Below are 17,950 nucleotides of genomic sequence, written 5' to 3'. Positions count from 1 at the left end.
GAAATTAACTTAAAATGAAAATAAGTTTAGCTAAAAATGGAACAGGTGCTAAATAAAAAACCGTTATCTGTTCCCCTCTCTATCCTTGACCTTTTCGGTTTCACGTCCGTGCGTCCCGCGTCATAGTAGCAGGAATACAACCAAGGCGGAGCAACGAGCGTGGCTTCATCCTCTCGCACACGCGCAACATAGATCACGCACGCGCATGTCTGAATAGTTAGCTATCACACAGTCGAAGCAGTAAAATTGTAACAGTGAGAGAACCCGGTCAGTCACCCCCTCTGAATGAACAAAATTATCACTGGCGCAGAGGTACGACATATTCAAGCTAAGTCGCAGCATGTTCACATTAAACGGATAGCATGTTATGTTATGAGTGACACTAAGGTTATGTTTAAACTTTAGCGGCTAGCCGAAACTCTGGCATGCGAGTAGGTGTGGCGTGCACTGGAGGTTCGGTGGGTGTCCGCGTGCGTTACATTGTACACGATGTTCTAATAAATTTGGTGGACTTCTTTAGTCCAAAAATATTACTCATTCTCGGGACAATTGCTAGCAAAAATTTACGTTGCAGTATTATAACAACTGTTCAGTTTTGAAGTGGTCTTTGTGAGAAACTTGAGCAACTTTGTAGTTGTGTGTATTAGTGTTGTATGCATGGAAAGAATTCATTTCATGCAGTCAAGGGTTTGTGAAATCGTACTTAACCGTATTAGTTAAACCTGTATTTTTGTTTCAGACTGGCAGCACCCACAGTAGTCTGTATAGTTGTCATTAACTTGTCTACCACTACATACAAATTATGTAATTACTTATGTTGAACAATGGCAACCTCAGTCACTCTCAATGTATAGAAAGAAAATGTTTTTCAGTCAGTCAGTAACATTCTGCTGATATCTCCTTTGTGCATTACAGGTTAAAGTCATTCTCTTAAGGTCATAGTAACATAGTTTATGTTCACATACTTGACATAAAAAAAAAAGCTTTTTTCTTTGTGTAACGGATGCCAGAAGTTCAGACAATCCCAAATTGTACTCTTATAAATGCCTTATAAAGTGTTTTTTGTTTGTATTTTTGTTCTAGGACTTTTGAAAACTGTCATTTGGTCGTGCATGTCACTGAGAGCCTGACGTTTCTCTTAAATGGCTGCCTCTGGCTCCTCCACCACTGTGCCTGAAGGATTTCACTATGAGACCAAGTATGTCATTCTTAGCTACCTCAGCTTGCTCCCACCACCAAGATCAAGAACCTCAGAGACAGCGGAGGGTAAGAGATCACATCCACAAATCACTATGTACAAATAGCCTGCTTGGCAAGAATCGTAAGGAGTTTAATTTCGTCTCAAAACAATGACGCAACTTTCAGTAGTCCGCTTGTGTCCGTAATGCAAGGAAACGGGAAGCATATATAGTGTATGCATACATAGTCAGGCAAGAAATCACTTTTTCTCTGTACATGCATGGGAAAAAGTTATTTGGTTTATGCAATACAAATTCCTATAGAAATAATGGGACTGATGCAAAATGGTATGTATGTAACCTTAGGAAAGATTTATTTAACAAAATTCAGTGGTTTGAACAAATACCCCTGGTTTTACAGACCAGGGCTGCGTTTCCCAAGAGCATCGTAAGCCTAAGTTGATCGTAGAACAATTGCCACCAATGGTCTCTACGATCATCTTAGGCTTACAATGCTTTTGGGAAACGCAGCCCAGGCCGAAGCCTAGTCCTGGACTAAAATCATGTTTGAGCGGTTTCAACTGAAAGCAACTTGTGCTGACATCTCTTAAAATATGCCAGTGCCAGTGCAACGAAATTTCCTACTCCCCAATTCTGAAGTTGTGATTGAGTTTGTTGCGTTCAACTGCCTTCAAGAATATAGGAGTCATGGTGGATACAAGGATCTCTTCTTGGGGAAGTCTTGTTAAAGCCAAAATATATTGAAGATATTTAGTCAATATCCAATGGAATTTGAATAAAGTGCTATTCAACCATACGGTTGTATGCATATTGCTATTATTGTAATGTTGCTATTGCATGCATTAATTGTGCCATCTAGATTCTGTAATTTTGGTCAAATAAATGCTTTATTCCAATGTTTAAAGTACATAAAATATGCATCAAATGGTTATTTATATATGCAAATATACATGACTGTAAAGGTAAGAGAAAGCAGTGGAGATGTGGGGAAAAATTAATGAAACTTTACAGTCACTACAGCAATAGTTCTCTTCTTTACAATGTTTAAAGTATATGGCCCGCCGAACTCGGAAACTTCGGTTTCAAAAAACATAAATAGGTTTCCCAATAGTAATTACGGCTGGAGAGGTTGTTTGTGTCCAATTTCTGACTAGGAAATTTGTATTTATGATGGTGTCCAAAATGTCACTTTTTCAGTTAAATAAGTGTCATCCAGGTACTTGAAGTCCACTTATTGTTGGAATTTTACATATGAGCAAACTACTCATATAAGAATGCAAATTGGGATACACCTTAGAACTTCCAAAAGGTCTTTTTTCCCTCTACTACCTGCCCTAGGACTGTTCGTGCTATCCATAGAGCTGCTTTGCTAAGGATCTTGGTTTCTAATTCCACCATTACAGTTTCAGTCACTAGTAGGGTTGTCCACAGTTACTGAGGTCACATTCCTCTTCCAGGAATCTCCATTTTGTCCTTGAACATGGGCTGTAACTCAAAGTGCTATATACAGAGTGCTGTAACTAGTGTAATTTGATTGAAAAATGCCTGCAGGTATTGCAAGTTATGCATTAACAAATCCTTCAGAGTGCATGTGTTGTCTATACTTCTTAATTATGTGGCAGTCCATATATGGTTGGCAAATTTGGTCCCACTGGTGTTGTTTAGTCTTTTGATGTCGTTTGGCCAATTCTAGCTTCAAGCGGTCCCTGGAATTTTGCTTGGAATCATTATAGGACTGCTTCTCGTGAATATTGACTTCTTGTAGCATACGTCCATTTATTTAGTACTTTTGGACTTCAGAAGGAGATGCAAAGTGCACATGCAGTATGTCATTCACAGTTAATCTGGTTGACACAGAGGGATGGTATGGGCGTAAGCTGCCTTTTGGAGATTTTGGAGCCTTGGGCACATCAGCGGTTCAATAAGGAATGTCCTGTGTCCTGCTCTGGTTTTCAATCAGTCAGCTTTGAAAGTAGCTTCTGATCCCTCTTTCCACTCGACCTGCTCTGCACTCTGACAGACTGTCATGTGCTATCAGCGTTGGCTTGTTCACATGCCACTGATTCAGAGTGAAGCGCAGCCCTCTCGAATCTGACTAAAGACCTGCCCAGCCTGGGAAAAATCAATGTGAGCTCCCATCAACTTTTGCAATGTTGTTTAAGGCTTTATTGTCCACTTCACAGTCTTTATACACACTCTCGTCTGTCTGACTGTTTCTTTCTGCCTCTAACACTTTCTCTTTTTGTAGTCAGTCACTGGTATTTGTGAGTTGAATGTTGAATCTACTGGTCCCTGTAAGCCTGGGCTGTAGAAAACACTAAATAATTCACCGGTGTGTGAATGAACAGCCGCACAATACTTTATGGCAGCATAGAAAAGCCAGTTGTATTACAGAATCATTTTTAATACAGTATTGAAATATAGTAAAATGTAAAAGTAATTAGAATCAATGTTGATGTGACAACAATGGGAATTAACTTAAAAGGAACTTAAACTAAAATGCCTGGACACATGAGAATGTGATAGGGAAATGATCATAAAAACAGGATGTTTACTTATATTATTTGGAGCACATTATATGCTGAACATACTGGACATTACATCATAAGTTCTGAATGCAGTAGTATGTCAAAAGCTTTGTTAGTTTCTGTTCTTTCTGTCTGTTAGATATGAAATGCTATAGATGCTAATATTTCATGCAAAATTCACTTTGTGTCGCTCCTATGTTTTGCAAAAGGCGATATGATCTCCACTGATAAAAAGCACAGCTTTTGGATTGTTTAGAAGTTATGTTAGTATTTGAAGAAAAGGAGTGCAGATCTGTGTTATAGTCCAGTTTCTCTGTTATTTTCTTTCCACTTCACCTTTTTTAGCTTCATCAGTCATGCAGAAAATTACTTGCCTAAATATTTGAATACCTGCAGTTTCCAGGCTTGTTTTATGCTTGTTTGTGTCAAGATTCAAATAATCAAGATTGCTTTCAAAAATTAAGTACTTAATATTAGCAAGATATTTAAATAGCTGATGAAAATTTAATATTTCATAAACATGTCAGCAAACACCTCTATTAAAAAAAATACAATTTAAATGAAGAAAATTAAATTAAATGGGGGGGGGGGGGGCACTCATAACTTTGGCCTCACATGACCAGGTAAATGATTAAATCAAAATAAAATAAGATAAATAATAATTATTCATAACAATTATATATTTGAAAGGTCTGCACTTTGAATTTTGGGGGAAAAACTTTTTTGTAATAAATAAATGTGTGTTATGATTCTGTGCAGGAGAGAGCCATTCTACACAGGAAGTGCAAAGAGAGCGGAATAGCAGCCTGAAGAAACAGATTGAGAATGAAATGAAGCAGCTGGAAGAGGAAATTGCGGCCTGTAAGATGTTTTTTGTTATAACTGTAATTTCATGCTAAAATAAATCTGAAATCTGGATCATGGTTTAAAGTCATCCGCCTCTTTTTTTCTGCTCAGCTTTTTCCAGGACTGGTTTTGATCAGCACACATCCCCTGTGTTCAGTCCAGCCAATCCAGAGAGCTCCATAGAAGACAGTCTGGCAGTGCTGGGGGACCGCATCTCCCGGGACCTGGACATGCACCTGTCCTCCGCCACTCACACGCTTCTGCGCAGGTCTTTTTAAAAGTCCAGGGAGAATTCTTGGACAATTTTTAGTAGTTGGTAAAAAGCTCTTGCAACTGAAACGTTATTATAGGTCTATGCCAGAAAAATGTATTGTGTAAACAGCCTGCACACACTGTTATAATAAGTTGGCTTGTAAAGGGAGTTTAAATGACTATTCTTGACATTTGACTTAAATATTGACTGAAAGCTTTCAACATATATTATCTTGATGTTTTTCGTAACAACTAGCAAATTCAAATAAATGCAGAGAAATGTTCTGAACGGTGATTATATGAATGTATCTCTTGTGCAGGGATTTGAGTTTTGAGCACTTCAGAGCAGCGGTGGAGGAGGTGTCCTCTCACGCTCAAGAAGGATGGAGCAAGGTCATTTTAAAACACTCACCACATAGGTGCACACAAAGCGCCCTCATGGCCATTGGGCTGTTTTCACTAATGTGTGAATGTCTCTGTCTTCCATTTTCTCATTCTATTATTGTGTCTCTCTGTTTAGGTGTTGGTACCCTTAATATTGTTACAGAACCTGCAGACTGAAGGGCAGCCGCTGGATTCTCTGCTACATTATGGTTTGCGTTATTTTGAGGAATCACAAGCAGACTTCATCATTATGCAGGGAGGATGGGTGAGTGGCTTACATTTAATCGGTAATCTTCTGTCTAGTTTGATCTAGATCATTTAAACAGTTGATTCTTAACCATATCAAAAGTTTTTTTCATCAATAATGCTAGGCCTGTTGCGATTATTACATAATTAATACTGAATATTTGATAATATTGAGATAACTGCGATCATAGTGCAATTTAAATTCCAAATACATACTGTAATCCATGAAAAAGAATTAAGCAATTGTAAAAAAAAAAGTTATATGCACATTTTATTGCCTCTCTTTCTGGTGCAGTAGTGTGTTATTCTCCAAATAAACTCGGAGCACGCACAATGACAATTGAACATCTCTGCAACTCGTTAGCAACTTACAAAATGTTTGATACAGCAGTGGTTCTCAACCTTTTGACTAAAATGCCCCCCATTGTCAAACACAAATCTGGAGGTAAGATCCAGATCCAATACTAGATTTCCTCTAGTATTTCTGATATAAATATGACAAAGTTGTTTGTTTTTAATCTTTTTTTTTTTATAAACAGAAACTGGGAAACCCAAAAGGGAAAATCAATTGTGATTTAGCATTTAATTTGATTATTTTAATATTTTTTTTTAAATAATAGTACTATTAATAGTTATTAAAATTAATTTAAAATGTTAAGTCCATCCTGCAGCCCCATTAAAAGTTTGCTGAGGCCTCCTAAGACCAAAATCAGAGACGACAAATAAGAAATATGACAGAACGAGTGGATTTAAAAGGATGCCCATTTTATTTGTATTAAACCTAAGGGTACTGATATCAGACCCGACCCATGTTCAAAGCACTCGTCAAAGTTTTGGACCCGAACCTGCTCGGGTCTCGGGTCGGACCTTGGTTTTTGTTTTTTAGATCCAAGACTACCTTTGAAGACCTCTAGTTCTGGCCCCTGGGCTGAGAACCACTGCCTGTAAGAGTTTAAGGTCAGTTTTCAAAGGCAAAACGGGTTTCTTCACAGAACTGTAATGGTTTTACGTAGTGTTTTTCAAGACTTCTGTCAGGAGAGGGAGCCAGAGCTGTGCGTTTTTTCTTTTTTTACATATAACCCCCTTCAGCTGCTTTTGGATAATGCTAGCCTAATGCTAGCCATTGTATGTTGATTTTTTTTGTTGTTGATTTTTGAGCAAAAATGAAAATTTTTGCTCAATGTATGCAGAACCCTTTAGATACAAAGGGCTTAGTGTTGGTTAAACGTGTTATGCTGCTGTGTGATGAGCAAGATAACTTTATTTAGTGTTTCTTCTACACTTTCACCTTCCTCTCACCTTTATGGATTGTGTGATTAAGAGCATATTTGTTTAAGCCACAGTTCTTCACAGTTCCACAGTTCTTCACTGTGCATAATAAAGAATTTCTCTTTAACTTAATGTTTTGCATAATGTGCACACTCATTCCCATTCAGCTTATCAAAATGTATGTAATTTGTTAGTTCAAACTGAAGATTGTTCATTTCTGAAGGCTATCTTTCCCTCATGCAAATGTTTTATGAGAACAGTTCTTCACCTCTGTTAGATGAGGTTGTAAAGGAATATGAAGGTCTTGTTTGTTTATGACATCCGATTTGGGTCACATTATATCTCATAGGAGGGCCGTCCTTATGAAAGACGCAGTTGATGTGTTCTGTGTGCGAGCTGAAGAACTCAGTCAGAAGGAATAATTTAATTAGAGCACCGCTGACACTTATGCAGGGAGGGGGGGACACCATTGTTTTATACTTCAGCTCGGTACAGGACCACATTCCAGTGATGGAGTGAGAGCTTTGGCATAGATGATATTGAATAAGCATCTGTGAGAGTTTGAATGCAGGAGGGAGGAGTCGGGACAAGTAGGAGGAGAATCCGTGTGCAATCAAACCAGACCTCCTTCTCGGCACTTCCAGCCCCATTACTCTGACAGCAACCTTTTATCCTGTGTATACGTTCTCTCCGGCACTCATTCACTTTATTTCCTTGTGATCGCTGCTGGAGTTCTGCGCACTTAGGAGTTGAACACAGGCAGGTAGGACAGCTGCTTTCTTCTTGAGCTCTGGACCAGATGAGATTATACTTTCATGGTCCATTTACGAAACAATTTTTTTGTCCACCATCTTGCTCTCCATCACTTTTCAAGCACTTTATCTTAGCAAGGACACTCGGGTTTAATTCTGTATTTAGTTATCTCCATTAAATAGGTCAGTCAGTAAATATTGAATTTAACATTTAACTTGTTTTAGTGTAGAAACGACTGCTGCTGGAGTAACTTTGTTTGCTCAATTCTTCTTTTGGATGAATTTGATTACATTTTTTGCACATTTGCAGAAGCACAATAATTATAGTATTACAAAACCACAAAATAGGCCTTAATCGTGACACGAGAATACATTTATGAGTATATTGTTTGCTCTTATGTAAATTATAGCATCAATTCACTACGACTATTCATGTACAAATTGTTTTGTTGGATGATTTATGCAGAAAATTCTTTCATGAATGAGATTCAAAGCCAGTGACGGGAATGAGAAAGGATCTCTCTCTGCGTGTTTGTGGTTCAGGTAAACCCTACGTTATGGGGACAAAATGTTCACACAAAGATGGCAAAATCCAAAATCCTTGTCTTTGTGGGGACATTTTTGGTCCTTATGAGGAAAACAGTTTATAAATCATACTAGGTGATGTTTTTGGAAGGGTAAAAATGCAGAACATTTTCTGTTAGGGTTAGGGTTACAGGATAGCATATGCAGTTTGTACAGTATAAAAATCATGTCTATGGAAAGTCCCATAAATCATGGATACCCAATGTGTGCGTGTGTATTCTGCAAAACCCAGGGCAAAGCAGCAAGAAGCCATTTTGAAAACTAAAACAGTGCATTAGTCAATGACGTGTTCCGCCGAATCATGCCGTCTGGTCTGATCATGATAAATCTTGGTCAAGGGAAACTGTTCAGTACACCCCACCAAAGGAATTACAAATAGCCGATATGAGGGACAAAATGAAATTTTGTCTTGTGAGTAACCCCACCCCATGATCCCCTTCCTGTCCCTCTGTCTGTATTGTACGCAACACAGAGGTGACCTTTCAGTGTGTCTGTGTCACATTGCCCAGCAAAGATTCTTGAGATGGCATGATGTGATGTAATTTGACTCCAGTTGTGTGGTACAGACAAACCGCTCCGTATATCAGTAAGTGCTGAGAGCAGAACTTGATCCACGTCAGGTCGCATCACCCTGCGCATCGCTCAGTCCGACCTCTTACGTAACTGCATTTTACAGGCGATGTGCTGCTCTCATCACACAAACTGTGGCTATACGCCACCCCCACATGCTCTAGATGAAGAACAGAAATAAATCTGATAAATCCTCATATGAAATCTGCTTGAGCAGGGCTGTCCCAGTTTGACTGCCTCAAAACTACTCCCTGTGCTAGTCGAGATCGTGACCTGTATGCTTGACATACTCTGGGAGACAAATCTTTCAGCTTAGGAATCTGGTTTGGATTTACTTTAACAATATTAAATATTCACTTATGTACATTTAGGATGTGTTCAGATGTTTTGAGGAGAAATGTAGCCCACTATGGGTGAAGCCTATGAGGAATGTTTCACAGTTTCCACAAAAATATTACTCAGCACATCTTGTTTTTAACATTGATAATAATAAGAAATGTTTCTTGAGCAGCAAATCAGCACATTAGAATGATTTCTGATGGATCATGTGACACTGAAGACTCGCGTAATGATGCTGAATATTCAGCTTTGGCATTACAGGAATAAATTACGTTTTAAAATAAATAAAAATAGAAATTAGTTATTTAAAATTGTAATAATAATTCAATAGTACTGTCGGACTGTATACCTGATCAAATGAATGCAACCTTGAAGAGCATGAGAGACATTATTCAAAAACATAAAAAAATCTTACTGACCACAAACTTTTAAACGGTAGTGTATGTTTAGTAGGCACATTAGTTCTTATACTTCAGTAGCATTTTAGTACTAAATTACTAAATGCCTAAGCACTAGATCGGTTTTATGATCTGCATATCACCCCATTTTCAGTATTGCGTCCTCATATGAACGTGAAAGCATTTGAGTTTGGCAGGCATGCGTGAGTTTTGTCTGTAGGCAAGGGTGGGTACATGTATCTTGGGTGGTGTTGCATAGGCACCTATGGCTCACCTAAGAAGAAACGCCTTACAACAACATAACTTCATTTTAAGACAGTCTCTGGATAGGACAGCAAGCCTTATCTTGCAGAAAACATGCAGTACCATTTCAAAAAGCTATTGTCAAATCAGACTTTGTGCATGTGGTTTTTGTTACATTACATTGAGCAAAAGAGGCAGTAAAGACATACAATTTCAAATAAATGCTATTCAAAAAATGTATCATGGTTTCTGCAAAAATATTAGGCAGATTACCTATTTTCAAAATTGATAATATAAAATCTTTCTTGTGCATCAAAACAGCACATTAGAATGATATCTGAAGGATCATGTGACACTGAAGACTGGAGTAATGATGCTGAAAATTCAGCTTTGCATCACAGGAATAAATTACATTTTAAAATATATTCAAATATATAAATTGTTATAATAATAATACTAGTTGTAATACGGCTTTTTGCTGTATTTTTGATCAAATTGATGAGGCCTTGATGAGCATAAAAGACTTACAAAAAAAACTCATCAACCCTAAACCTTTTTTAGGGTGACATATCCTGTTGTTTGTTGTTTACCCTGCTGACTGTATGGTTATTAAAGTACATAAAGTTCAGCTGGTTTCTTTGGAAGCTGACTTAAACATATGACTGTTTCATTTAAAGGGTTGTGGAGACCATGAAAAACTCTACATAATGTATATTGTGCTGTAACATTCCAATGGTTGTGTCCTTATGGTCCTCTCTCTGTTGGCCATCAGATGTTAAGCCAGATGCTGGGATCTAATGTGTTTGTGAATGCATCTGTGTGAGGCAGGATTACATGTGAAACTTGATGCATGTGCACAGTGGTTGATTACTGAAAAGGCCTAAAAGGACACAGCCAGCAGAAGAGTGTCCTTTATGATGTATCAAGTGAGGGGCAATATCTCCAGTTTGCTTTATGCAAATGAGCAGAAACGGATGTTTTTACAGACGATGAGCATGCTTGACCTAGTTGTGGTAGACACGCAGAAACCAACGTCATATGCGGACAGACACCACAGCCGTTAGGTTTTGTCATTGTGTGGATGGCAGAGTTAGATAAAAGACATGACCGTAAATGGAAAGAACTAACGGTGCAGTGAATACAGGCTGAAAAAGAGGAGAGTGGGGTAACACACTTCATGTAGAGTTCTTTCCTTATTGTAAATGGTGATGGCACTTTCCCCCCATGTTTTTGAACTGACTTACCATATCTCTAGTTATGTAAAGTCTTTTTAAAGCTTATTTTGTTTATTAAAACCGTGAATGAAGAGTATTTATTATTATAGATGTAATACTCTCACACTCCACTGGCTGGCATATGAAATTAAATGACAAATGCTCCATGTCATAGTAAATTCCACTCACTGTGCTAAAATGTGTTTTTTTTTTTTTATGTTTTTGATAGAGGTCTCTTATGCTCACCAAGTCTGTATTTATCAAATATACAGTATACATATATTTATTTCTGTGATGGCAAGTTGATTACTCCAGTCTTCAGTGTCACATGATCCTTCAGAAATCATTCCAACATACAGTATTCAGATTTGTTAAGAAAAAAATCTTGTTATTATTAATGTTGAAAACAGTTGCTGCTTAATATTTTTGTGGAAACGATGATAGATTTTCAGGATCCTTTGATGAATAGAAACTTAAAAAGAACAGAATTTATTTGAAATAGAAATCTTTTGAAACATTATAAATGCCTTTACTGTCACTTTTGATCAATTTAATGCATCCTTGCTGAAAAAAGTATTAAAAATGTATCTTACTGACCCCAAACATTGGAATTGAAAAAAGTTTTATTTAAAATAAATAATTTTGCAAATAAATGTTGGTATTGTAATAAATATATGTGGAGTATATTTATATTTATGCATTTGGCAGAGGCTTTTATCCAAAGCGACTTACATTGCATTTAAAGGTACACATTTACATTCTTATCATTTCTTGCTTTCCCTGGGAATCGAACACATGACCTTGGCGTTGCAAGCGCCAATGCTCTACTGTTTGGGCTACAGGAAAGCTACAAAGAATAGTAAGATTCATTAAGCATTACAAGACATTAAGTTTTATTTAGCAAGCATATAACCATCTTGATCATAGATGGAAAAGACCATTTACCGCCAATACAGGCAATTTACCATAGGAAATATGTTTTTTAAAGCTTTTTGACCATTATAGAGCCACCTATGGTCCGATCTCCATAAAATTTTACATGCTTGTCTAGAATGTTATGTCACATGCTCACCAATTTTCGTGAAGTTCTGAGTTTTCGGTTAGGATTTATTGGCTTTTGAGTGTATTTTGCCACGCCCATTTTCTAAATGACCCTGTTACAGCCATACGAAAAATGCAAAAGTTGAACTTTTTTTTTAAATATAATTATTGATCTAGAGAGTCCAGAGAATTGTCCTAGATTGGTTTGGTTCTGATCAGGCGAAAAACCTAGGACTAGTTCGCAAAAGTAGGTTTTTAACATAATCTATTTTTAACGACAATTTGATTGACAGCATTGGTTCTTGAGACAAAGTTTTTCAGTATGAGGAGATCTATCAAATGATATGCATATTGTATGGATGTGTGAAACACCACGTGATTACAGAGCCGTAAAACGCATTAGCCGATTTCTAGTGGCCGATTTCTTTCAAAATTCTTACAGACCTCTAGGGTCGAACATGCCCACCCAAGTTTCGTTTTGATCTGTCTCCTTTAACCTTGTCTAATAGGTGCTCAAAATTCATTGGCCGACGGCGGCCATGTTTTTCGAAATACGCCAATGTCCTCATAGACATACATGGCACCTTGGACCAAGACACTGCATACCAATTTTCAAGTCAATCGGACTAACGGTCAGGTGGTCATAGCCCGTTTTATGTTTTTTTCATGTTATAGCACCACCCAGTGACCTCAAATTGAACTCCTACATATGTGTACCGAGTTTGGTGAAGATATCTCATTTACTTTGAGTTATAGCCATTTTAGTAAAATAGGTTCCTCCCACAACATTCGTTTTGCGCCCCTTAGCGACCGTGAATCGAAATTTTAACTTTTTTTTGATAATTATTGATATTCAGACTCCAGAGAACATTTCTGCACTGGTTTGGTTACGATCGGGCGAAAAACCTAGGACTTGTTCGCAAAAGTAGTTTTTTGACAAAATTCGAAATGCCGAAAAATATATCATTGCGGAAATGAAATCGGAGATATACGTTTTGTTCTTCAGGAGCTCTGGATTCTAATGATATAAGACACTTGAGGCTACACCATACGGTCTAGGAGTTCTGAGCAGTTTCATGCTTTTGATCGCTGTAGTGCCACCTATGGGCCGTATATCTGAGTAGCGAGCAATACTACTACCATTTAACCAAGTCTCTAGGCCTTACGGTTTGAGCTGTTTTATGGCGGAAAAAATTAAATAATAAAATTATTAACAAGTACAATAGGGTTTCAGCACTTTGTGCTTGAACCCCTAAAACAAGTAAGATGTCTAACATGTGATTTGATGTTAATTGGATGAGAACGGGTTCCTTTTTTTAAAACTGATTTTAAGTCATCTGTGTACCTCATTTGTTTGTGAAGTTTATAATTTGTGTGGATGAGCCACATTAATCTACATAAGAATGGTTTGCAGACATGATTAGACTTAAGGAAATGCAGTTAAAAACCAAACAATATGCATTTGTTTTTCAATCTTACTGTGGCTTGGGTAATGACGTCAGGAAATGCGTACATTGCTTTAACCACAGTTTGTAAAAGACTGTAAATTGTTATGACTTAGTCATAACGTGTTTGTTTAGAAGCTTATCTTGATGAAAAACAGAGCTGCCAACTGTCACGTATTCATAGTGAGACTCACGCGATTGACACTTTTCACATGCTCTCACGCCACACATCCATTTTCTCAAGCGCAGAAAAATCGCGAAGCAAAGAGGACACGGAGACCGACAGACTAGACAGAGCAGGTTACATTTGATATATAAAAAAAACTCAGCTCTCAGATTCTGTCAATTTTATTACGAAATTCAAACAATAAATACCGATTTTGCGCTTGTAAATGTGACGTGACAGATCCCTAGCGGCACGTGAACCGATCATCTCTAATAGCTAATAGTAAATAAACACGAACACTGTTGAAAGATACAGTACAACTTACCAAAATATATATTCCTCATACATAATATCGATCAATCAGTGTTTTTCATCCGCGGAAAGGGTCAATAAAACAGCTGGAGAACAATTATGTCACAAAACATTTTCCTCAGGAATGCCATTTAATGACCATAATATATTACTATATTACATATTTATTATATTTTTTCTTATATCATTAAATAAAGTTGTTATTATAATAAAAAACGCATTATATTTAATTTGAGTTATTTTTAACCTTAAAGGGGTCATGAATTGGCTTTTTAATTTTTTTTATATTGTTGTCTGAGGTCAACTTATTACGCTTGCTTGGTTTTTACATTCAAAAACATCAAAATGAAAAAATAATAGGCTATTTTCTACCCTGGTTTTGAGCCTAGCTCCTGAAACGCTCGGTTTTTATGGGCGTGCCGCATTGAAGGCTTGGAAGTAAACGCCCACTGCTATGATTGGATAACAGTTTTGCATATTATGAGTTTCATGTAATGCGCGAATCGGTGGGCGGGGCTAAACAGGCAGTGTTGAATTATGGCGTTGTTGATCTTCTGCGGAGGCGGTGTTTGATACCCTTTGAATTTGATTTCTCAGTTCATCACCCCTTTAAATAATACTACCAGCTGATAGGGCTCTCTGTATGTTTACAGCATTGGGTGAGTTTTTTTTCTTGAGAAAAATTAACGCCTATATTGTGTACCTAATATTTATCCAAATGAGTCAATATTAAATCAAATCACAAGAATTTAATTTAATTGAAATCGTGAAATTTGTGTCAGCTATAATAAAAAAACGTAGCTTACCAGAAATTGTACCATGTAAACAGTGCAACATGTTGTCACTAAACCTAATAAAATTCAGTTTAGTTACAATCACAATACACTTATGACAAATAAAATGTCAAAATGATAAAATGTAACAATAAAATGTAAAATGATTTTTGTCAGTTATGGCTTTTTAGATCTAGCATTCTTCCCGCTCTGAAATCATACATAGAGATAAAGTACTGCGGTAAGATTACATTTATTTAAATTAATTATCAAGAGAGAGAGATGCGTGTGAATTACTTCGCTGCAGTGTCTCTCTACTAATAGTGAAGCTGTGGGTTTCAGAAAATTCAAAAACGGCAACATTACCCCCTCGTTGCTAAAAAAATTGAATGTAGTGATTTAGTAGCAAAGCTATATGTTAAGTTGTAGGGCACCGCTGGCAACTAGTTTCTGTGCTCCTAAATCTTCTGTGCACAGCGCCATTTCCGATCTCTGTCTTCGAGTGATGTGTATGTGTGTGTGTGTGCGTGCTTCAATAAAAGGAGCTCATTAATATAGAACGGTGATTAAACAGCAACTACCTGTGCATTAAACTGTTTTATTGCACACCGTCCAGCCAATCAGTATCGAGTATTCAGACAGACCATGGTACTGTATATGTATACAAAATTTTCTATAAACACTGTATCAGTATAGAGGTTTTCGGATGTTTGGAATAAAAAAAACGACTAATGAACTAACTGATTGATATTTCCTCTTTACATTACAGGGCACTGTGTTCAGCCTGGATGAAGTAGAGGACCCGGGTGTGATCATAGCTGAGGACAGTAACGACATTTACATCCTGTCAGGTGAACAGGCCTCGGATCAGCTTAGCCCTCCTGCTTCACTACTGACTCCTGGAGATAGTAGTGGGCCGGCTTCCTGGCAGACAGAGAGTCTTCCTGTGTCTTTGACAGGACACGAGTCTTGGGCGCAGGTCGGCATGATGGACCCAGAAGACGCCAAGAGTCTGGACAGCGCCGAGGGAGTGGCGTTAGCCGAAGAGCAAAGCGAGAACAATTCCTCAAACTCTGACATTGTCCATGTGGAGCGTGAAGATGCTGAACTGCTTGAAGAAGGTGGGGAGACGGTGGAGGAAGGGGAGCTGCAGAGTAGCGTACTTAGCGTGCTGGGCAGCGAGAGCGAACTCGCCGCAGTCAGAGAAGAAGCGTCAGATGCAGAGCCGGCTCCACCCGCACCGGAGCCAATTGTGGAACCAATCGTGATGGAGATCCCTCCACCTTCACCTCCACCTCCAGCCTCAATAGAGCAAGAGCACCAAGACACCCATGCTGCTTCTACCGCCTCGTTGCCCGTGCCTGAGCCTGAGCTTCAATCTCAGCCTGTTCCAGCTCCTGTGGAGCCACATTCATCATCCCCACCGGATCTAGAACCAGAAGCAACCCTTGAGCAAGTGATACTTCCAGAGGTTGAGCTGAAGGCCTACGACTTCTCTGTCCCAGACCCTCCTGAGGTGCAGACAAAGACAGAGCCACAACCCGAGTGCTCTGACCTCCCTGTGCTGCTATACAGCGGTGCTGCCCTGGTGGCCATTGCTGCAGTATTGGCCTTTGGAGCGCTGGCCTACAGGAAGAAGTAGAAAGTCTGTGAATGTCCATGACCTCACTGTATCTCTTGCCCTAATGGAGCCCTGGGGGTCAACGTGCCGCCACAAGCTATACTTTATGGGAAAAGTACTCCTCTGATATGTGTCATACCATTTTGTTTTCTGTTCTCCTTGCTTTTATTTGTTGGCTTAGTTCTTTAAACCATCTTTATGACTGGACGGGAACTTGCAGGTGTAAATTCAGGTTTCTTTTGTGCTGTACTCGTGAACATGGGAGTGATCCGTTCACTAGGCTGTGACCTAGGTTTTGCCTGGTTCCTTAATATTAACGAAAGAAAAATCAAGGCTTCAGATCCATAGGAAGTTTTTTGTTAAGCATATTTATTCTTTTATATATATATATATATATATATGTATATATATATTCGATGATTTAATGAACTTAAGTTTGTTTTTAAAGCACTAGCTTCTGCGAGTGCATGATTATGAATTTACCTTATTAGACATGAAATATTAAAACACAAAACTTTTTATGGGCAATGCCCTTTAGATGGATTGTGTGACACTAAAAATATATCCATATTTGAACAAGATTACTCACAATAATCAAAAGCGAAGTCATCACGTATCCTTGATTTCTTTTACACATCATTCGGGCATTCATATCAACCATCTTTAGTGTAATATTAGAATAAATTGGGCCTGATTATGCTTGAATGAATGCTTTTGTTTGAATTTCCCCTTTTAAATCTAAAATTAGAAGCCTAGGTCACAGCCTGAAATGGGAAACTCCTTCACTTTGTCCGTTACATTTTATTTAAGGGATTGCCATCAATAAATGTACAACAATTTTCTATAATGTGAACAACTGTTCCTTAAGGAACAAAAACATGTTTGTTTAGGGCTCATGTGAAAATACTACACCAGCACAGTCAATAGTGCCATGACAACAGGGCCGTTGACTGAATTTATCTCAGAAACAGGAATCGGAAGATCATGTTTGGAAAGTCATGTTTAGCTTTATAATATGATGTTTCCAAGCATGCATTTTGTAATTAAATGTCCCTAATTCTGGGTCAGGAACTATTTCAATAAAATCTTTTTGTGAAGTATTGAAATATTATGTATGATGAAACATTAAACTGGTGGTTTAATCTTAAACCAACCTGTTACAGAAACATCCAAATGGATTTTGTAATTGTAGAGTAAAAGTGATTTGCTGTGTTAGATAACATTAAAGGTAGGGTAGGTGATTTCGGAGAGGCTAGCAATAGCAAGCTAGCTTTTAAATCATAAGATCCCATCTTCAGAGCGTCTCCAAAGCCACACCTCCTCCAAAGCACATGAACACGCACTGTTAGAGCAGTCTGCAAAGTGTCATGAGAAACGGTATTAAATTACCTCATGTCTCAAAACACATAACATTAAAATAATAATGATCGTAAACAACTAATAGAGCTGTGGTTGTACCACCTGACTGCTGCAAGTTCATTTCAGTGTTGATATTGTTGCCATAAAATCACATAAATTCATTAGACAGTGTTCTCTTTAGTTCTCAGAGTTGAACGCAATGGGTTGCCATCTCTTAATTAGTCGTTATGGTGTGAATGCAGCATTAGCTTGTTTTGGTTCAGGAGAAACTGTAAAAGGTGGCTGATTGTTTGCAGCACTTCGTGACTGTCTGCAACTCTGCATAGCCTCATGAAATGCGCTGACAACGTGTGATGTCTGCGCGAAGGTATGCAACATTGAGAGGCAGGTAGGACATCCTGTTATTGA

The 17,950-nt window shown here is 38.0% G+C and overlaps 1 protein-coding gene across 2 annotated transcripts; it reads left to right on the top strand.

Annotated features, from left to right (window-relative positions):
• The first annotated feature begins 188 nt into the window (after positions 1–188).
• bcl2l13 (BCL2 like 13) lies at positions 189–16,454 on the top strand. 2 transcript variants are annotated; one of them, XM_079874758.1, is made up of 7 exons: positions 189–312; positions 1,084–1,266; positions 4,487–4,588; positions 4,685–4,841; positions 5,146–5,218; positions 5,346–5,474; positions 15,332–16,454. In XM_079874758.1, exons 2-7 carry the CDS (start codon positions 1,143–1,145, stop codon positions 16,202–16,204), a joined length of 1,458 nt encoding a protein of 485 aa, XP_079730884.1. In that variant the 5' UTR covers positions 189–312; positions 1,084–1,142; the 3' UTR covers positions 16,205–16,454. The 2 variants fall into 2 exon arrangements, with proteins under 2 accessions (XP_079730884.1, XP_079730885.1); XM_079874759.1 differs by having other exon boundaries at positions 217–327; positions 15,332–16,340.
• Positions 16,455–17,950: the final 1,496 nt, after the last annotated feature.

The sequence above is a fragment of the Squalius cephalus genome, assembly GCF_949319135.1.
Source record: "Squalius cephalus genome assembly, chromosome: 6".
NCBI lineage: Eukaryota > Metazoa > Chordata > Actinopteri > Cypriniformes > Leuciscidae > Squalius > Squalius cephalus.
The sequence above is the reverse complement of the archived record's forward strand: the minus strand, read 5'-3'. Positions and strand labels throughout refer to the sequence as shown.